Source organism: Melopsittacus undulatus, chromosome Z, assembly GCF_012275295.1.
Source record: "Melopsittacus undulatus isolate bMelUnd1 chromosome Z, bMelUnd1.mat.Z, whole genome shotgun sequence".
Taxonomy (NCBI): Eukaryota; Metazoa; Chordata; class Aves; order Psittaciformes; family Psittaculidae; genus Melopsittacus; species Melopsittacus undulatus.
The window spans coordinates 73,772,122-73,793,993 of NC_047557.1; the positions used below are offsets into that span (position 1 = coordinate 73,772,122).

At 42.7% G+C, this 21,872-nt stretch overlaps 1 protein-coding gene across 1 annotated transcript; it reads left to right on the forward strand.

Annotated features, from left to right (window-relative positions):
* The first annotated feature begins 3,138 nt into the window (after positions 1 to 3,138).
* On the forward strand, positions 3,139 to 16,850 carry LOC101877440 (V-type proton ATPase subunit S1-like protein). Its single transcript, XM_031044384.1, has 7 exons — positions 3,139 to 3,179; positions 10,091 to 10,167; positions 10,956 to 11,017; positions 12,687 to 12,916; positions 14,305 to 14,355; positions 15,097 to 15,340; positions 16,548 to 16,850. The coding sequence occupies exons 1-7, from the start codon at positions 3,139 to 3,141 to the stop codon at positions 16,848 to 16,850; spliced, it is 1,008 nt and encodes a 335-aa protein (XP_030900244.1).
* Positions 16,851 to 21,872: the final 5,022 nt, after the last annotated feature.

Consider the following 21,872-nt stretch of genomic DNA (forward strand, 5'->3'; position numbering starts at 1 on the left):
ATCCAGAACATTTGCAGTAGTGCCTGGAGTCTGTATGGAGATTTCTCAGGGTAGGATGGCATCCTTTGGGCTTCTTAGGAAGGGTGCAAGGAGTACATGGGAATCACAGAATCCCAAACTGGGTTGGTTGAAAGGGATCCTAAAGCTCATCCAGTTCCAACCCCCTGCCATGGGCAGAGGCACCTTCCACTAGACCAGGTTGCTCCAAGCCCTGTCCAACCTGGCCTTGAACTGCCAGGAATGGAGCAACCACAGCTTCTCTGGGCACCCTGTGCCAGGGCCTCAGCACCCTCACAAGGAAGAACTTCTGCCTAAGAGCTCACCTCAGTCTCCCTTCTGTCAGGTTAAAGCCATTCCCCCCTGTCCTGTCCCTACAGGCCCTTGTCCAAAGCCCCTCTCCAGGTTTCCTGTAGCCCCTTTAGGCACTGGCAGCTGCTCTAAGGTCTCCCCTTAAGAAGCCTTCTCTTCTCCAGGCTGAACCAGCCCAGCTCTCTCAGCCTGTCTCCAGAGCAGAGCTGCTCCAGCCCTTGCAGCATCTCCGTGGCCTCCTCTGGGCTCATTCCAACAGCTCAATGTCCCCCTTGTGTTGCTCCAGAGCTGGACACAGAACTGCAAGAAGGGTTTCCCCAGAGCACAGCAGATTGGAGAATCCACCCCCTAATACCCCCCCCCCCCCCCCCCCCGCCCCACCTGCTGGAACCTCTTGTTTTGGTGCAGCCCAGCACACACATTAAATGGCAAATATTTACTGTGTTCTTGTTAGAATGAATTTCCCAGGCCACTTGCTTTGTCCTAAGAGGAAGCTGTGCTCCATCTGACATGACTTGTGGATCGGCAAGTACTCTGAAGATGAAGGCATGTCTAAATCCATGCATCTCCAGTCATGTATCACCAGTGGCTGAGGTCTCCTAATGCTCATATCTCCTCTTTAGGGAATTACAAGGGCACTGGTTTGGCCGAAGGAGCACCTGCATCACAGGGGCAGCAAGGACTCCTGGAGTATATACAAGGTGTATAACCAGTGTCCCATTATAGGGACCCTTCACAGAACCGTCCTGCTTTATCAGAGGACAATTTGGCTGACTTGTTCAGGTAAAGACACCAGCAGCATAAGTGAGACCCCTCAGCAGGTCTGCCCACTTTATCTGAATGTGTTATCCACTGCCAGCAGCTTCTGGCACACACAAAGGACTGACACTGACAGTTTATGGAATAACACTTTTTATTAATACAAAATAGTGAGTAATTAAGGTCCATGACAGTGACTTTCTGCAAAAACAAGCTTGAAGTGATATACAACAACATCTGGCACGAGCTAGTTATTAGATAGTGAGCATAAGATGAAGTTCTTACCCAGTAGGCGTCCCTACGGGGAAGAAGACAGGTTCAGCCCATCGGCTGATCCCAGAAGTTACGATGGAGTCTTCTCTATCTGCCCTCCTCTCTCGTTCACTTTTATACTTTTCTTAGCTCTCAGGTGGAGCTTGGGTGGCTCCAGTCATACATTCTTTTATTATTGATTGGTGTAAAAATCTCTCACTTCTCATTTAAAGATACAGCCAATAAACAATCCAAAGTGCATGCTTGGCCAGGAGTGGTCGTACCTTGGAGGTGGAAACTCTGGGATGGAGGTGTGAGGTATTACTGTAACGAGATTATAAGGAGCAAGGCTAGCTTAAGGAAAGTGATTTGGCCACAGTTGTTGGCTCAGAAATGGACATCTTCTCCTATATTTCCCATTTGGCAGCTGCTATGTGGCTTGTCAGCTGCACGGTGCCATCAAGCTCCCAGTCCTGCAGGGAGTACAACAGAGGCTGGCCGTGGTGTCTCCACTCCTCTCCACCCTCTATTGCTCCTCTGGGATAGCAGGCTGTGTGGCCCAGGGAACCGTGGTGGAGCAGATTCCGTGCATTCCAACTGTGCTGAAAATGGCAAGCATATTTTACCTGAAAAAGGTTTCTCTAATGCTGCAACTTCTGTTAGACCCCGGCTTTCTCTAATTCCACCCCGCATAACAGTGATTTTCCCACACTTGGTTGTCTCTACATTTCCTTATTTCATTCTTCAAGCTGGAATTCTTACATAAGTATATGGATTCCTACTTAAATTGGATAGGAGCAGTACTACTGAGGACAAACTGTTTAGAGATTATTGAGATTAGTGAATACTCTCTGTATCACTGAAGGAGAAATGAATTAAGATTGTAAGTCCCTTTTAATAGACATGATGCTAAAGCCCCTGTCTTTATCTTATGTCTGGAATGCAACACACAGGAGCCTAAGTCAGTGAAGCAGGGTTTACTGTATGATCACATCAGCAGACAGCTGCTGTTAGCTGCTGAGCAGGAAAGCCATGAGAACAGGAAAACCATGGGAGTATTTGTGTACATAGACAGGTATATACATATATGAGCACACCTGAATACTGGTGCCTGCGAGCCACCTCTCTTGAGAATGACCCCTCTCACACAAAACCTGCTGTGTGAATGCACCTTGGTGACTTGGTCTGACAGTCCGAACCAGGGCACTGTAATTCTGTGGGCTTCTCACAGTTGTAGTCTGCTTAGAGTTATCTGTAGGTATAAAACAATAGAGCTTGAAAGCAGGTCACATGCAAACTGAGTTAGTGCTGAAGAAAGGAATGCTTCCAAATCTGACATCTGTAAAATGGAGGTAATACTGTTACTCTGAAGGCATTATAAAACTTCAAAATGCATGTAATTCTTTGGTTATATATGGAAGGAGAAATTTCAGAGTGGTTTGGAAGACTTCACCTTTCATTAAGGTTAGGATTGAGTACAGATAAGAAGTGCTCTTCAGTGTGATTTTATAAACTGGAGAGACAATCTGATTTTATTCCTTTTTTCCGTTAGCAAGCAGCCCACATCCTGGTGTAATTTCCCCAGAATGTGTAAACTGGAATTCACAAGGAAGCTGGAAGGAGCTGTCAGTAGGTGTCTGCATTAGGATAAATCCTAGCACACGAAGGATTTCTCTGGTGGGTACCAGTGCAGCGATAAAGTGACGAAGCCCGGCCTAGATTGGCTGGATCTGCTGCCTGTCATGCTGCCAGACAGAGCGTGAGTGCCGTACCAGAAGAGCAAATGTGCTGCGTCTGGTGGGTCTGGGTCTCTTCTCCATGGAAAGAAACGCTACCTTTAGGATCCTCCTGCTTGTTTTGTACATGGGATTTGTAATGTCTGAGGATGAAATGAATGGCAGGTCAGTAACTGTGTGTGTATCAAACTGTTGGTGGAGTAGAACACATGATTTAAATGTTGTAATTTGGTAATTTGTGCTGTGTGTGAGCAGATTAGGATGTCAGGACATGGTTTTAACTTTATTTTCAGGTTTGAAAACGCCTGTGGCTAATACAGAAATGAATTATTTTGAAGTGTACAGTACATTGAAAGTGTAACTATAAAATAATTTTATTAAAAATACTATAAATGGTTTGAAAAATAGTGTTTTATGGGCATCTGTCTTATATATAATTTCATTTTAATGACTCTCACACTGACTTGCAGTGAACTGTGTAAAGAAGGAATTATAAATAGAATTAACAACAAGGGTGTGAAAACTTTCCAAGAAAGATAGGTGCTAAAACGTTATTCTTGTGTAGAATGGATATTTGAAACATGAGTTCAATATTTCAAAAATGTATTTAACTTACAAAATTACTAGAGATCTGGATTTAACATTGTTTATAATGCTATTTCATTCTGTAATGATATATAAATAGGAACCCCAAATTACAGCAGGGGAAAGAGGATTTTCTAGAGCCTAGCATTTAAAAAGTGAAAACAGCCTAAACTATATTAGTTGAATTGTGCCCCAAAGTCTCTAATAACACACAGATCAAATATGCTGATGAAAGTCACAGCTGGCAGTAAAACCTGTGCATTTAAGGCAAGACAGATACGTGGTGATTTGCTTAAGCTTGTATTAAGAGGTCTGGTAGTTGGTTACTGATAAATACTACAATATGTTTTCATTTAAATAGCTTACTTGCTGTTCTCCTCTGCTAGTTTTCAGATTTGTTAATGTCTTCTTGGTATAATTGCACTTTTTTGCAACAAGATCAGAATCCAAGAGAGTGCAAGCGGTGGAGCATTCATCACCTTTCATCAGAACTTTGTTTATAGTGCCTTTGAAGGTTTGCATGTTATTTTCCAATTAAATGGTTCATAAATCAGGTGAAACTAGTTCAGCAGCCAGTGAGGTAGTCTACAGCTGGACAATGACAGTATTAAAGTGATAATTCTGAAGTACATGAAATACTGCAGTAGAGTATACTCTGCCATCTGATGCAGTGTGTCAGGGCAGCAATACGAAGAGTAAAAGACAGTGTGAATGTGGCATGTGAATGTGACAGTGAATATGGCTTCGTTTAACCTGCTGGCATGGAAACTCTTTGTGGCCTCTGTACCCACCATTGATCGAGTGCACTTGATCACTGTTGGGTGCCAGGATTATTCATGCCACTCATCTGAGTGGACTAAAGACTGCTCACATGCAAGTTTTCAAGGGCTGGAGCCCACATGAACTTTTACAGGCAAACAAGGCAGACTTAGTTGTGTTATGTAGATGGATAATGTCATCTGATAAGAGGGAATTTGCACTTATTTTTTTCTTATAATCTTATTTAATTGGGGTTTACATAGTGATTAGTCATCTAAGTGCTTTGTATTAGGGCTAATCCAATTTCGCGGTGGGATCCTGACATTCTTGGGAGGTTAAATTCAACATACAACATACGTATCTGGGTGTATTTGGGGTGGTTATTTATGGATTGGTGTCCAAGGTTCAGCTGTAACAGCTATTTTTCTCCTTCCTAGAAGCTAGTACAGTGCTTTGTTTCGGCTTTAGTCTGAAAACAATGCTGATAATACACTGACATTTTAGGTTTTTGCTAAGTAATGGTTAGCCTGATCAAGGACTTTTTAGTCTCATGCTCTGCCAGTGAGGAGGGGAAGCTGGGAGGAAGCAGAGAGAGGACACCTGACCCAAACTAGCCAAAGAGGTATTCCATACCACAGCACATCATGCCCAGTATATAGAGTGGGGGCAGATCTAACACCAGGAGGGCTAGATCACTGCTCCAGTCAGGCTGGGTATTGGTTGGTGGGTGGTGAGTGGTTGTCTTCTCTTCCCTTGTTATTTCCCTCATCATTATTATTACTGGTGGTAGCAGTAGTGGTTTGTGTTATACCTTAGTTACCGGGCTGTTTTTTTCTTAACCTGTGGGAGTTACATTCTTTCCATTCTCCTCCCCATCCCTCCAGGAGCAGGGGGAAGAAGAAGAGGAAAGGTGAGTGAGCAGCTGCGTGGTTCTGAGTTACTGTCTGGGCTTAGACCAAGACAGATGTGGAGGAGTCACACTGCATTGTCATGAGCCTCCCACCTGCACTCATGGGCTTTGTGGATGCTGGTTATAACTGTTCTGCTCAGGATGTAACCCCACAGGGGCATTTACAATGAGTTATGCATCGTATGCTCTTCTCAAGGCCTGATGTTGCCTATCACTTAGCTTTCCTCAAGGTGATTTAATTGTCATAACCATGGTATTGGCCTTATTCCAGATGGTGAACTAAGTAATGACTTTAATTTTGGTTTTTTTTTTTTTTTTTTTATTGACAGTCAGGAAAACAACCTTCCTCTTTCCAGAACAGTATAAAGTCTTCATGGCTTTAAACATGAAGAGGGGAGACTGAGATGATCTCTTAGGCAGGAGTTCTTCCCTGTGAAGGTGGTGAGGCTCTGGCACAGGTTGCCCAGAGAAGCTGTGGCTGCCTCATCCCTGGCAGTGCTCAAGGACAGGTTGGATGAGGCTTGGAGCAGCCTGGTTTAGTAGAAGGTGTCCTTGCCTATGGCATGGGGTTGGAACTGGTTGGGCTTTAAGGTCCCTTCCAACCCAAACCAGTCTGGGATTCTGTCAAGTCCAGTGGGGAATGAAATGAATTACACGATTTTACACCAGTTTCCTCTTACAGAATCATAGAATCATAAAATAGTTAGAGTTGGAAAGCACCTTAAAATAGTCTAGTTCCAACCCCCCTGCCATGGGCAGGGACACCTCACACTAAACCATGTCACCCAAGGCTTTGTCCAACCTGGCCTTGAACACCACCAGGGATGGAGCATTCACAATTTCCCTGGGCAACCCATTCCAGTGCCTCAGCACCCTAACAGTAAAGAATTTCTTCCTTATATCCAAATTAAACTTCCTCTGTTAAAGTTTCAACCCGTTATCCCTTGTCCTGTCACTACAGTCCCTAATGAATAGTCCCTCTCCAGCATCCCTATAGCCCCCTTCAGATACTGGAAAGCTGCTATGAAATCTCCATGCAGCCTTCTGTTCTCCAGGCTAAACAGCCCCAACTTTCTCAGCCTGTCTTCATACAGGAGCTGCTCCAGTCCCCTGATCATCCTCATGGCCCTCTGGACTGTTCCAACAGTTGAGGACACCAGAACTGCACACAATACTCCAAGTGTGGTCTCACGAGAGCAGAGTAGAGGGGCAGGATCACCTCCTTTGACCTGCTGGTCATGCTCCTCTTGATGCAGCCCAGGATACGGTTGGCTTTCTGGGCTGTGAGTGCACACTGCTGGCTCATGTTCATTTTCTCATCAGCCAACACTCCCAAGTCCTTCTCCAGAGGGCTGCTCTGAATCTAATCCCAGTGTTTTATTCTGCACCCTGCAGTATGGTGATTTCTGGAGTGATGGGCTATAAGCTTTAAATTATGTATACAGGGAGGAACTAAAGATATAATGAAGCATAATGGCATTGTTTAAGCCCAGATGGTAACTCAGAACCATGCAGCTGCTCACTCACTCCCCCACCCTTTTCTCTCCTCCATCCCAGAGGGCTGCGAAGGAGAATGGAAAGAATGTAACTCCCGCGGGTTGAGATAAGAACAGTCCACTAACTAAGGTGTAACACAGACCACTACTGCTACCAGCAATAATAATAATGGTAAGGGAAATAACAAGGGGAGAGAATATAAAACTAAAAGGGGAAAAGAAACAACAAACACAAATGTTTCACAATACCATTGCTTGCCATCTGCTGGCAAATACCCTGCCGAACCCAAGTAATGATATGGAGCTTCTGGGTAACTCCCCCTCCACCAAACTCTGGCCCTCAACATCTTGAAGTCATGTAGTATGGCTTTTGATTTCTTGAACTCTTATTGAAACCAATCACTCTGATTTGGTTGTCATTCAGCAGCATAAAATGGAAGTGTTCAGATCTGTGGCCTTCTTGGAAGGTGCACCCTAAGTGTAACTAAAGTTAGTACAACTGAATAATTCACCTTTATTTTCTTGTGGCATGCCTCATACTTGTAACTATTATCATGAAAAAATGCTCCAAAATTGTCTTTTCCAGCCTGAATCCTCAACTATCATGAAGAATGACTATAAAACAAAAATAAGACTCAGTCAAATAACACATCCTGTGTTCCTAATCATTAAGCAGCCTAAGAGAGGTTTTTTTCCTGAGCAAAACCCAAAGGTTTGGTCCATTTTGGCTCTGTCTTTTGTAACCTATCTGTCAAAACGAGGATTATTTTACCCATTCTGAAGTCTGCTCACTGTTGATGTGAGACCTTCAAGTGGATTGCAGATCTCAGTCCGTCGCTAACCCTGCTGCCTAAGGGGCAGTGAGAGAAAGTGAGACCCGCTCTAAAAGTGCATAGCATCCTTGAAGTAACTGGGATTTAACAGTTCCAGCTAAGGAGAAGATTAGTCTAGCTCTCTGGAAATAAAACTGCCAGATTGCCTTTAAATAGTGTTACCAACATTGAACTTTTAAAGATATTTTTATGGTTCTTTCAGCTCAGATCACAAACACTGCTGCAGTGCTGTAGAGCCTAGCTGTCCTTTGTGCTGCATTATGTTTTCTCTGCAGCCTGTCTGCTGCTTTATTGCCCTGGCTGCTGAAGGGACTGAGCAGCCTTCCGGTGGGCTGAAGCAAAGCTGCTCATCAGACCTGTGTTTGGCAGCAAAGTCAGAAGCTGGAGCACAGACTCCGCTTCACTCTTGTCTGTTGTGCCTTCTGGATCTGAGGAGTTTGTGAGGGGACACAGGAGATCTATTTGTGGCTGCAGGGAGTGTCTGTGGAAGGCCATTCTCACCTGAGAGACACTGATTGGAACCTGCTGCCCTTTTGAACTTCAAGTGTAAACAAGATTGCATATGAAATAATGGGCTTTGCTGAGGCTGACAACCTTGCTGTGGGTTTCAGGCAGGCCAAGTTGTGTCAGTGATAATAGATAATGGTCTGTGGTGAAACGCACAGATATAGAAAAGTACTGTTTGGCACGGGTTGTGGGAACATAACCTTGAAAATAGGGGATTAAATCCACCTTTAGCAAAAGGGAGTCTTACACCAGTAAACCTCTGTTCACATGCTGGCCACATGTGCGCTGATGTTGCAACTGCCAATTTTCCACTCCAGCCTGAGAGGGGATATAAGGACCTGTGCAGGGACAGATGGGTGAGAAGGCCAGATGCGCATCTTGATTCGAGGGACACCCTGATGACGCACTGCCTACTGCCCCTCTGACCGGGCAACATGGTCCCTCTCCTCCTGCTCGGCGGTATCCCATGCAACCAGGGGTTGGTATGTATGTAACCTGCTTCGGGTTAACACATATATGTATATTTGCTTTGCACTGATAACTCAATGAATAGACCAGAGCATTTGATTGTTTACATTGTGTTTGGTATCCAGTCTTTGGGAATCCTATGAACCCGGAACACATGTTCAGTGTGATCAAACTGCAAGGGCATGGTAGCAAACAGTACAGGCTCTGAACCATCCCACATTTCTCCTTTGGTAATGTTACATTGTTCAGACTCATACTAATCTGCCATTAAGGATGCCACATTGGAAATTAGGATGGGATAACTCCTGCAGGATATGCTAGTGGGTTCACTCAGCTGTGCAAGGTCTCCCCAGCAAGGCCAAGGCTTGACTCTTCACTTCAAATACCTTATGGTACACTTTATGCATGAATGCTGAAAGCTGTTTTTATTCCTAGTCTTTATATGCTGATGTATAACTTTTTAAGTATTTGAGCTTTGTGTATGACTTTGCAAGTGTTTTTCTTCTGTGGTGGGTTGGAAAGAGAGTAAGAAAATAGGAAAGAAGAGGGAGGTGTACTTCCATGTGAAGCAGCTGTGAGGCACATCTGGCCACACCGTTGCTTTCCGCCTGGAAGGCACTGTGTGTGGCAGGGTCTAAGGAGTCTCTGTGGGATGATCATCAGCTGTGGGTGCTGGTGTGTTCACCTGCTAGGGAATGCTGAAGGCAGACTTGAGAAGCGAACACTTGTCATCAGATCATTAGGTAGCCCACTGTAGGGGGCTGGAGGTGTTCCTGTAGCTCGGGGAGTGGAGTGTGATCCTAAGGGAGAACCTTGTTTCTTGGACTTTGATCTTGTAGGTCTTTGGGTGATTTATGTGAATCTGCTGGGCTTCTCTAGTTCAGGAAAGCAGATCATACATGAGTTGCAGACTGATCTCTAAGTTGTGCCAAAGAATATCAAAGGCTGAAAATTTCATGAGCCTGTAGTTGTCACTTGAGGTGTGCTTCCCTTCTGCCCCATCTTGCAGCTTCATGGGATTTGGGATTGCTATGAACCATTCAGGAAGTGTCCTGAGATGGCTGTAAATCTGGGATGAAGGCATACTAGCCCAGTGCATTTGCTCTATCCTGGAAGAATTCAATGTGTTGCTTCTGATCCTCACTGGGAGCTGAGGATGGTGCAGCACTGTCCTTGTGTTCCCCTGATTGTGGGCTGGAACTGGTTCAATCTTTAACCCAAAACTGATGTCCCCTGAATAGTACAAGAGCGGTAATGGAGCCTTTAGTCAATATGGTAGGGACATGGGAATGCCTGTCAGGGCTGATCCACCTAAGGGGTTTCTGAAAAAGAGGCATTTTTATCCTGGGTACACTGGCTTTTGGATTCATTTATCCTATTCTTCTGACATTTATCAGTCAAGGATCTGAGTTATGTTTTAATATTGTAGTGAACAGAAGCTTTCCCCAGTAAACTTGCTGCATACTTTAAATACAGATGCTGTACAATAAATGTTTTTCTCCTCTCTTCCAGTTCACGTGTGTTTTCAGATCCAGATTCTCTGCAAAGAAATGGTAAGGCTTTCAGTTGGCTGAATGCCTAGATACTGGTTCTGCTAGTGTGGCTATAAAAGATCTTCATTCCCAGGTGTTGCTTCTATTGGCATTAGTGACTCTCCTGACAAATGCTTTGTTAAAGCCTATGCATTTTAAAAAAATACTTTTTAAAGTGTTTGCCTGGTTAAAATAAGTTACTGACTGACTCTCAGATACAGTGAGAAGAAAGTACAAGAAAAAAGTAATTTGGTTTGTTTATTTTTTAACCAAATGGAAACAAATGTTTGAAGGATGGAGCAGTGAGAGTGGCCATGAAATGAAGTGTCATCTGTGAAACTCTACTTTCCTGGCAAGCAGTCGGGCTATCAGGTTGTCAGTTTCCTGTCTCTGGCAAGTGCAGGGAAAGAAATTTCCACCCATAATTAACGTGCTTTGGCCATGCAGTTCAATACACACCCTTTGTCAATAGTTGGCTGTAAGAAGAAAGAAAAAACTTTTGTAAAGTGTATTTGGGGTGAATAAATACATATATAGACAAAATCCTGTCATTTCTGGGCAGTGAAATTCTTCCCAGTAGGGGTAGCAACATGATCAATGAAAAGAAGAGGAACCCTGCTGTACAAGTAAACTAGAAGATGCATGTATTGAAGAACCAATCCAGATATTTTTCACAACAGAATCAGGTATTCTGAAACACATGTTTTTGTGCAGGGGTAATTATTATTTGCATAGGAACCTGCAAGATTATGCTTTTACAAGTGATTGGATATTTTTTTTGTACAGTAATAACACATTTTCTTCTGCAGGTCGACATTATGATGGTGGTGTGAAGCCAAAAGTTAATGTAAATCAAATATCAATTACACAGGTAATATTTGAAGGGCTGGATCTGTAAACTTTTTTTCATAGCACATTAGTTTAATTTATGTTATTGAATCAAATAATGCTTGTTTACAAGAAATAGCCAACAAAACTGTCCCACTCATTGTGATATGGTGCTGAATCACAACCTGCAGTACAAGACATCTGCTTTTCGGAGAACCCATCTGAGACTTCAATTGGTGTTGCTGGTGCTGAGTGGCAGTGGGTTTGGGCACAGCATCTTACCAGGAACCAAATCTTATCATACATATTCTGTACAGTGCCATTTGATTGCTGTGGCCAGTATTTTGCTTTCATCACTTAGTACTGAAAGAATAGATGAAGCAAAACTGCAGATTGTTCAAAATTATTGGGAGTTTTTCCTGAGTTCAGCCAGGAGGTCTTGTCAGAAACAGAGCACAAAAGCTTCCTTACCAAAAACCCTGTAAGTGATGCAATCTCATGTAAATAATCTGCTGGTCAAATCTGTCTCATCTGTACTTCTGAGAAGACAGTTTTATCATTTATATAAACGATCGTCATAGTCAATGTTTCATCATATTTTCTGACCATGCATCATCTTACCTTGCTTTCAGCTTGTTCCTGTAGGTACTTCCTAAGTCAACCATAAGGCAGTCTTGTGCCATACATAAAGGGGTCTTTCAGGGTCTGAGCAGGGAGACATGATTCCCTAAACTGAACACAAAAAGAACTCTCTCTTTAAGTCAAAACAAAGCTTTGGGGCTTAACTGCTTGCCTGCTGGAGCCTGGTAGGATGCTGTTTATGATTGGGACTGAGAGTACATCTCTTCTTTGTGCATGATTTGTACTTAGTCATATGACATGCAGACATTGTGTATGTTATCAGATTTGGGTAGGACATATATGTAGATGGAAAAAAGCTGGTGTCTGGAAAGCTTAGTTTGAAATGTGGAAATGGTTAAATTTTGAAGTCTTTTTTAAGCCCTAACTCACTGTCTCAAAATATGTTGTCTGACAGCCAGATTGGCCTCCTTTGGCTATGAAATGTGGCTTAGAAGAAATAGTATTTCTCTAGTGTCTATGGATAACATAGAAATTGCAATCCTCAGGTTTTAATCTTGCAAATTACTGTTTTTTTGAGTGTTGTTTTCTGCAGCAGGTGTTTTCCCAATTTTAAAGCCATTAGGAGCCAAACTGTGTGCAAAGAGGTGTAGACTTGGGTATTTTCTTTCATCTGGACAGCTGCCCAGTGTGCTTTCTGCATGCTAGGCTGCGTCCTTGGCCCAAGCTGAGTCCTCTTTAATGTGTTGAGATAATTTTTACAGGTGTTGTCCTCTGCTGTGGTGAGCACCTTATGATTCTGGCTTTGCTTCAACTTTTTCTATTTGGCAGCTGTAGGTGTGCTGGGTGAGATGGGAGCATGATCAGAATGTGTTTTAAGCCAGTGATACCACCCTAGATTGGCTCTCTGGCAGTTGTGCTGGAGCTAGAGGTCAGTAGAGTGGCATTCTTGTGATGGGAAGGGGTTAGCCAGTGATTTCTCTGCTTTCTCAGTTTATTACTACTGCAGCTGAGAACTGGCTCCACAGATGCTCTCCAAGTGCTGGCCTCATTTATGTATTATATTGGTAGGATGGAGAGTAACTCCTGAAATATGCATCTTCTGATACTGATCTTTTATGTGGTCCATTCAGGTTTTCAGCTACAACTTGAGCAGGAAAGGACAGTGGGAAAGAGCAGCCACCCACAACCATTACAGCCCTCTCAACGTCACGGTTAATGGCATCCCCTGCATTCTGTTCTGGGCCAAGAGAATCATGATTAAGTTTGAAAACCACACGCAGCTGGATTTAACAGAGAAGACTTTTGGTGTTCATGCAACAGTGGATGTTGGAGAATCAAACTGCAGTGAAGACAATGCAGTGTAAGGTGGCATTATGCTCTGCCAAGGGAACTAGTACCAGATAATAAGTCTAGTAAATACATACTGAAGGTTAACAGACATTGTATTGTATAGTGTAGAGCCCTGTGAACAAGTTCCTTCCTATAATGTCCTGACATTGCAGGCAGCAGGACAGCATGGTTTATATACTTTCAGACCAGTCTTTTGTGTGACACATAGACACACATAGCTGCCTTCATCTCTTAGAGTCATAAATCAGTTTTGCTGTTATTGCTTATGAAGCTGAAGCTGTTGATCTTTTTAGTCTCTAGCTGGTTAACATAGGTGCTTAGGAGATGGAGTGGTGGATCTGATGCTGAATATGGGGTCTTAGGGGCTGGCTGCTCATGACTACTTATCCCCTCACAGGGGATTTAGAAACAGGTGACCCCATGTCTCAGTAGTGCTAAGAGTTGCTGAAGCCAAAGAGTCAATTCAACAGAGATTTACATGTGACCTGAAGAGTCTTCAAACCCCTGACTCTACAATGTAATCTGTCATGATTTTCTTTAGGATGAACAGCATGTAGCAGCTTGGCTGCTGCTAAACCTGAGGGAGAGCTATGTATTAACCTAACTGGATTCAAAATTCTCCAATCCCATGGCTATAATAGAAAGTCATGTACTTATTTCCTTTGTCATGTACCTGAACACTTCTCTCCCTCCGCATAGTGTGCTGGCTGGCTTCATGTGTAATACCATGTCATTGCTTGCATTCTGATAGGTAAGACTCTAAAAATTAGGAAGCGGGTATCTTGCTGGGCCTGTGCTGAACATGAGGATTGGGTCTACTCCATAAACATGTTTAAATATGTAATGACACACAACAATAAAAATAACATGACCAAATCCAGCAGTTTCCTTTAGCTCCTGTGCAACATTTCACCTCTGCATCTAAAGATGTTTCTGTAGAAAGTGCTCTAGTGGTGCACATCTGTGAAATCTGAAACCAAATGTTTGCATTTTTTTCATGCTCTAGTATTTTAAAAGATGAGAATGATGTGCCTCTTAACAATTCCTAGTGATGTACAAAGGTGCTGCACAACTTGAGATATATGCCATGGCTTGAGAAAGAGAACATAGATCAAATGAACCTAATTGTTAGCCAATGCTGGAAGCAGCAGGACTGAGTTGTGTTGAAAGTTGAACATGCAGTTCTGTTCTTTCTGGATAGTCTAGGCCTCATTTACTTTAAAAGGTGGACTACTGCAATTCACAGGTGGAAGATTTAAACTTTCCAGTTTTTCTCCCATTGACTTCAAAAGTATACTGAGCAGAAGGCTCCATCTGTAACTATGCTTCATCTTCTGTGTTGCTTTCAAGATCTCTGAAATTTTTATCTAGCCTCACAATACTTGCTTTTTGACCTAGGCTTTCTCTGAACTTTGGTGACATTGGCAATCTAAAGGGACTTGTTATTCGGTAAGTTTATATGATAAAGAAAATATTAGATAATCACATGTTAATGTACATTGTTATGCAGTTGCTTGAGGAGTTTGTTTCAGAACTTGTATAAACGAAATAATGTGATAGAAACTGGTGATTGTATAATTGAGACCCCTGCACTGAACAGGTCAGTCATTTGCTTGCCCTGTTTTATTAAGGCATTTCTTCTGGGTTGACTTTTCTATTCGTGAGAATCATTCGGGTCATCTCTTTTGTGCAGAATCTTTCCATGTCTGAGATTTTTGCTAAACTTTGCTAATTAGCTACATTTTTGTCTGGGAATCTTGCTGCAAGAGCTGATAGTGAGGGCCACTCAAGCATCAGACTATGACCTACTTTATGTTTGCTTCTTGATAAAAGAAAACAGCATTTCTTGATAGACAGTTTTATGTATCTTGGATGGAAGTACAAGACCAATGTTGTATATAGATTTTTCTCTATCTTTTGGGAAGAATCCTTCATATTTCTTCTCACAGTGAGGGAAAGCAGCAGATTAACTCCTTCAGCTGCAACAAGCAAGAACCTCAAATCACTTTCCACACTCAATAGTGTGGAAATATAATGGAAATATAAAGCTAGAGCTTTATAGTGATATATTTATACATATATATATACATGAAATATATATACACAGTCTAAGAAGGTTGTTCAACTTGTGAATTTAACAGTGCAACTCTTATTCAGACTTCTAATTTTTCTTCCCATACAATATTTCAGATTCTTATTAACAACCAGCTATTACCAGCTATCTGTTCAGAATTGGTTCAGCTTACACAGACTGCAGCTTCTTTACAACAATTCCATACAAGCGACGTTTAATGCAACTAGAATATATGCACCAGTAAGTTACTCCTACCACTGTGAACATGTGAGCAGCTTGCAGAGATATGATGCACTTCTCTTACCCAGCTCTGCAAATGATCCTTCAAAGCTTTGGGAAGTCACTTTTATTGATTTCCAGGTAATGTAATGGAAATAAGCCAAGTAGATCCCATAGGTAGATTGGTGGGAAATTTTGCTGCCAAGAAAAGATGATAACCTTCCATGTACAGTTTACAGGATCTTCATGGAAACTGAAATATAAATGAAGACTTCAATTATTATACTTAACCTTCCTGTCAAAGGAAATGAAGGGCTTTATAGATACTCTGTAGTCTTTTGCCTGGATTTCCATTTGGTGTGGGGAGTGAATTTAACTATTGGTGTTCTGTCTCTCTGAACTGGGCTCCTAAACCCAGAATCAATAACAGCATAAGTCACCAGGTATGGGACTCATTTCATTTAGCCTTCAAAACCTACTGATTTTAACCTTGTGCCCTGATTATAGTCACCCCAACCTGCCTTTAAAGCCAGTGGATAATTCCTCTGACTCATCTTAAGTCCTTATTTTAGAATGAGGTTAATCACCTTCTGAAAGTGCCTATTTTTCTGTGTTTGACAGTAAGGGAACCTGAGATGACTGGACTGGGATGTGTTGCTTTTAGATACCTAAGTAACAGGGCATGAATAGTTGAGAAGAGGATTGGGGGGGAAGGTGATCTCCTTCCTTCACCATGTGATAAATGTGCATGAACTGGTTTAGTGGATCAGTCAATCAATTCCCTGAATGCCAATGTGGTAAACTTCATGTTAGAACTGAAGCCACAAGTCAAACTTACTGGTATTGGCCATAAGTTGAGTGCAACTTCATGTGGTTTAGCTGGTTTACTAACATATACTGTGCACTTGGATCTCGTGAGAAAAATCCAGTATTAGGATAGGCAATTCAAAATATTTCTTTCTTTGCCACATTGAAGTATATGCAGTTTGAAACAGAGACTCTGGAGAGTCTCAACAAATAATGCTAGAAATGAAGCCATTAACCTGAAAGGTACTACACTTAGAATTAAATATTACAGGGCTATTAAGAGTGATCATTGAAGACTTTGTTCAAAACACAAGTGCAAATCATTTGGGCTGCAGAGTGGTGGGGATTAGAATAGCTGGCAGTTTCTAGAAGACTTACCTGGATAAACTGAATGTTAACTCCAGCTAGCACTAATGCAATTTTGCAATATGCAGGTGTTAAATTAAAAATTCTTACTGCCATCAGAAGCAAATCCATGATTATTTTTGTAGCTAAGATGCAATTATTTTATTTAACATGAGCCCTTTTGCTCTCTTTGTAGATTCAAGGTTTTAACATTCAAGAAGGACACTTTGGCTATGCAAAAGACTGTGCATCATTTTTCTCTCCAGCAATACTTATGGGATTGGTTATGTCACTCATTCTGCTGCTGGTACTTGCCTACACTCTTCATATGTTGATGCACCTGAAGTCTCTGGACAGGCACTATGAATGCAAAGCTTCTCCTGCCTATTTTCCTCATATGAAAGACAATTACATGGGAGATGAGAAAGAGCCACTGAGAAGCAGTGGAAATGAGTCCTATGAACTCAGAAACCAACAGCTCTGTAAAATCTACATTTAGCAGTACACATTTATCTGTCACAGTGAAAAAAATGGTATTTTCTTCTGTTAGCACTGTTGTAAGTAGTTTGTTCATATTTTTCACCAACTGATGAAAGAAGTAGGTAACAGACTGTTTAGCTGCTTACTGTCTGATATTTATTGATACCCATCTCAAAGATGCCTTGGGAAACAAGATGAGAGAAAAAAAAAATCTACTGTGACTAAGAGATCTCAGGTTATGTGATCTTATCCCTCTAGTACAGAACCAAAATATGTATCTTTCTGTCCAGCTTACCAAATCATGAAGACAGAAGAATCTGTAATGGAGACTTTGAAATTGAATAAAGGTACAAAAAGAAAAACAAAATAAAATAAACAAAACACCCCACCTCGACAAAAAAAAAAAATTAAAAAAATCTTTTCTTTCAGAAAGCAATTTTTTTTTTTTCTGGATTTGTATTTGCTACATCCACCCTGCTCTGCATCTTGACAAAATAGCACCCATTCCTTTCTCAGTATATGTTTTGCTTTTGTTTTATGTCCTCTCTCTTTGTCTTCATAAACTCCTTTCCCTCATTTGGAGTCTTCAGAATAATATAAGTAGTGTATTATCCACTACATTGATGAAATAGTGATGGCTCCAGTATAGCAGCATCTTGATACTTTTTGCTGTCTAAGCTGGCTTACTGTAAGGATCTACTGGGTGAATAGTAGACATCTTGTCAAAGGCTTATCCTTAACTTCCTGACTCAACTTTGCTCTAAAAAATGGATCATGAGCGTTATACCCTGTAAATTTAGGTTAATTTCTTTTCTACCAAATCCCATCAATCTCCTTTGGGAATTTTACCTGAATGAAGATAGCCAGTGCTGTAACTGCAGACATATGCAAACAAAACAGTGGAAGCTCCCTAGCAGTGAAAATGCAATTTTTCACTCGGTTTTCTGAGCATTTAGTAAGATACCATGTTCCCACTCACCCTTTCTTCTGTTAGAATCAAAGTTCGGGAACTCCAGATTAGCCTGTAATTCAGCCCTGGCTTCTGGCAAGGAAGGACACAGTAATGTACTAACTGTAATGCTTTCAGGTCACATGTAATACAAACCCATTGTTCTTGTCTATCAACAGAAAGAATTTCTTAAATTTCAGATAATGAATCTAATTAGTTGTCTGTGGTCTTTGTAAACTGTTCTGCAGTGGGGGTTTGTCTGCCTGTTGTAAGTGAAACACTGGAGAGCATCCAGGGTCAGCCCCTGCTTGTGTGCTGACACAAGAGCTCTGGAAAAAAAAAACCAACATAGGCAGCTTTTAAGTATTTCATCAAGAGGTGGTGTCTGGTCTAAGCTTTACAACCCAGCACACTGATGTAAAAAAGAAATAGTGAAGAAATCTGGGCAGTAACATGTTTTGAGCCTATCTTGTAGCTGCAGTGCTCATGCACCTTCATTGTGGTTTCTCATAGCCAATAGGATTTCATTTAAATAGTTTGTTTTCATGTGCCAGCCTTGTGTGTTTCTATCAGATTAGTGTCCATTCTTATCGAATGCCCCAGTTGCTTTTAAACTGCCCAAAGACACTCTAGGTAGGAATGTCAGTTTTATTCTGGAAAAACTGTAGGGGAGCCTGGGTTTATGTACTTTTCCATTTATCAGGTGGGCAGCTGGACTGTGTGCACTGGGGCAACCACTGTGGACTGGGAATATGCACAGAAACATGGGAAGTTCCTGCTCTATGCAAATGGGATTGAGACACTGCCTGGCACCCTACTACCATTTTCTAGGTCCCTTGAGGCAGGGGAAAAATGAACTCAGGAGAGAAGCAAAAATGATTGTGAGACTGAAGACCCCTTAATTCCCTGCACAGGTAAAATCTGCTGCCACCCAATTTCTGCCTCATCAGTCCTCGAGTTTTGCTCTGCCCCAGAAACTGTTTGACTGCACATGTTGGATCTGCCTTTAGGAAAAACCCAAACAAAGCATGTACTGCCTTATAGCGGCTTTACTTGACTGTGTAGGACACTTCACTCTGTTGAGCCAGGTTCAGTCAGATAGAGCAACCTGGTCTAGTGGAAGGTGTCCCTGCCTGTGGCAGGGGGTTGGAACTGAATGAGCTTTAAGGTCCCTTCCAACTCAAACCAGTCTGTGGTTCTATCATTCTCAGCTGGCATGTAATTAATTTTAGATGATGTATGTGCTGCTTTGCCATATTTATTCTTATCACTTATGTCCACATACTCATTTAAAATACAGGAATCTGACTGAAGTACTGGGAATGCCAGTGGAGATCTCTCCAGGGACTTAGGCTTTGGATTTGGCACAAGTGGGTGAGAACAGTGGTCTCTTACACAAACACCCCCCCCTAAACCGTGGGTAACAAGGGAGTTTGGGGTTAGACAAAACCTAGGGTGACCCCCACAGTCTGTGCCATGCCATGTTGTACATCTGAGGACAGTGCTGCCTGACCTCCCATGGGGGCATAGCCTGTGCCCTCCAGCAGGAAGAGGAGCCTCTTGCTCTGTGTTTGCTGGGGAGCTTAATTTTTCTCTCTGCCCATCTCACTCTCTCTGTAATTGTCCAGATTGGTTTCTTGCAATACGATCTTCCCCCTGCTTCTGGCTGTCAGTCAAGAAGATTGGCATCTGCCTTGTGCAGAACTGCTCCCTTAATTAGCCCCAAGAGCATCCTGCTTGTGGTCTTTTTCTCTTTTCTGAGTCCAGGCCTGCAGATGGCTGGTGAGAGCCTTCTGTCTGTTGACTTCTGCCTGTGCCCTTGTCTGATTCCTACCTGACATTTTCCATAGCTGCTCACCAGTGATACTTGAGTAAACCAGAGCCCACATTTTGGTGGACCACTTTGCAATTCAATGAGGAATTTTCTCCTCTCTGCTGCCTGCTCTTTTCCCTCTCCCAACCTTTTTTGAACTCAGAGAAGTTTTATACATAACAAGCCTGAGTGCTGATGCTGCCTGCCCTCCCATAGCTTCATTTCTTGGGGTCTGCACTTCCCTTCTTCATTCCTTGTGGTTGTCAGATATGATTTCCCATGGTTCCTTAAAGAGATGATGCAAAGCAGAGGAGCAATCACAAGCCTCAGGCATTCTTCCTCTTTCAGAATAGGGTCAGATCAAGGCTGGCTGTGATGAGCATTGATGCTCATCACAGTCTGATGAAAGCAATCTCTTTAATAAGGGGATGCAGATATTAGGGGAGAAGGCAGCTCTTTGACAATCCCAGTTTGATACAATCAAAGACGTGGAAAATCTTTTTCCTCCTCCTGAAAACCTCTTGGTAGGTAACTGCACCTCATTGGAGCAGAGATTAAAAGAGGCAGTTGTATGAGAAATAAGGTCCGGAGTACAGCAATGGAAATTACCCAGTGCCTAGGGAGGAGAAACCACATGTGGAGAACTTTAGAAAGAGCAGAACTGTTTGGTATGGAAAGGCGAACAGGAGGAATAAATCTGATAGTGTGACATATTTAATTGGAGGGTATAAAAACAGCCAAACAAGGGATATTTTCTTCAATAAAACCCTTAATCTAAAGATATGGGGTCACCTTGCGGTATACAGAGGCAACATCTTGCAGACAAGTCAGTTGAATTTCTTTGTGTCATGCATATGTGTGGTTTGTAACAACACAAGGGAATCCAGGATTATAAAAGAATACAACTGCTCTGCCAGGCCTTGCATGCAGAAAGTGCGATTCATATAGCTGGCTCTGGGTTTTGTATGTTCTTATGGGTGGTTCCATGCTGAGCACATGTGCAGCATGGTCCTGTCCTTCCTTTCCCTAGATGTGAGCTGGCTATGTCTGGCACATGGGATGATAGAGCAGGGGAGGGGCTTTGCTGCGCTGCAGATGGAAATGCACCATCTGGAAGAGCCCTGTTTCTCCTTTGCCTAAACCTGCATCTTCTTTGTTGTGCAGTGTTCTTCTCTCAATTCAGGAGGCTGCAGTTAAGTTTCAAAGCAGCAGTGCCAAACAGAGGAATGTGATGTCTGAAAGAAGCCACTTGACTTTCCTAGACTGCCTGCAGGCGTGGGGTATTGCTCTGTAGAAGGCAGATAGTATTACTTGAAGACCAATAATTAGAAAAACCTAGAGACCGATATAGTTTGGTTAAATCATAGAATCATGGAATCACAGAATAGTTAGGATTGGAAAGGACCTTAAGATCACCTAGTTCCAACTCCCCTGCTGTGGGCAAGGACACCTCACACTAAACCATACCACCCAAGGCTTCATCCAACCTGGTCTTGAACACTGAAAGGGATGGAGCATTCACAACTTCCCTGGGCAACCCATTCCAGTGCCTAACCACACACACAGTAAAGAACTTCTTCCTTATATCCAATCTAAACTTCCTCTGTTAAAGTTTCAACCCGTTACCCCTTGTCCTGTCACTACAGTCCCTAATGAATAGTCCCTCTCCAGCATCCCTATAGGCCCCATTCAGATACTGGAAGGCTGCTATGAGGTCTCCACGCAGCCTTCTCTTCTCCAGGATGAACAGCCCCAACTTTCTCAGCCTGTCTTCATACAGGAGGTGCTCCAGTCCCCTGATCATCCTCGTGGCCCTCCTCTGGACTTGTTCCAACAGTTCCATGTCCTTTTTGTGCTGAGGACACCAGAACTGCACACAATGCTCGAAGTGAGGTCTCATGAGAGCAGAGTAGAGGGGCAGGATCACCTCCTTTGACCTGCTGGTCACTCTCCTTTTGATGCAGCCCAGGATACGGTTGGCTTTCTGGGCTGTGAGTGCACACTGAAGCTGCCTCATGCTCATTTTCTCATCAACCAACACCCCCAAGTCCTTCTCCACAGGGCTGCAATGAATCTCTTCTCTGCCCAACCTGTAGCTGTGCCTGGGATTGCTCCCACCCAGGTGTAGGACCTTGCACTTGGCATGGTCAAATTCCATGAGGTTGGCATCAGCCCACCTCACAAGTGTGTCAAGGTCCCTCTGGATGGCATTCCTTCCCTCCAGCGTATCAACAGAACCACACAGCTTGGTGTCATTGGCAAACTTGCTGAGGGCACAC

Bases quoted from the DNA above. Each gene is read 5' to 3' on its own strand.
- LOC101877440 (XM_031044384.1), top strand. From the start codon at position 3,139: ATGGAAAGAAACGCTACCTTTAGGATCCTCCTGCTTGTTTT. The intron at 3,180-10,090 runs GTACATGGGATT...CTTTAAATACAG, and splicing joins AGGATCCTCCTGCTTGTTTT to ATGCTGTACAATAAATGTTT. The intron at 11,018-12,686 runs GTAATATTTGAA...TGGTCCATTCAG, and splicing joins ATCAAATATCAATTACACAG to GTTTTCAGCTACAACTTGAG.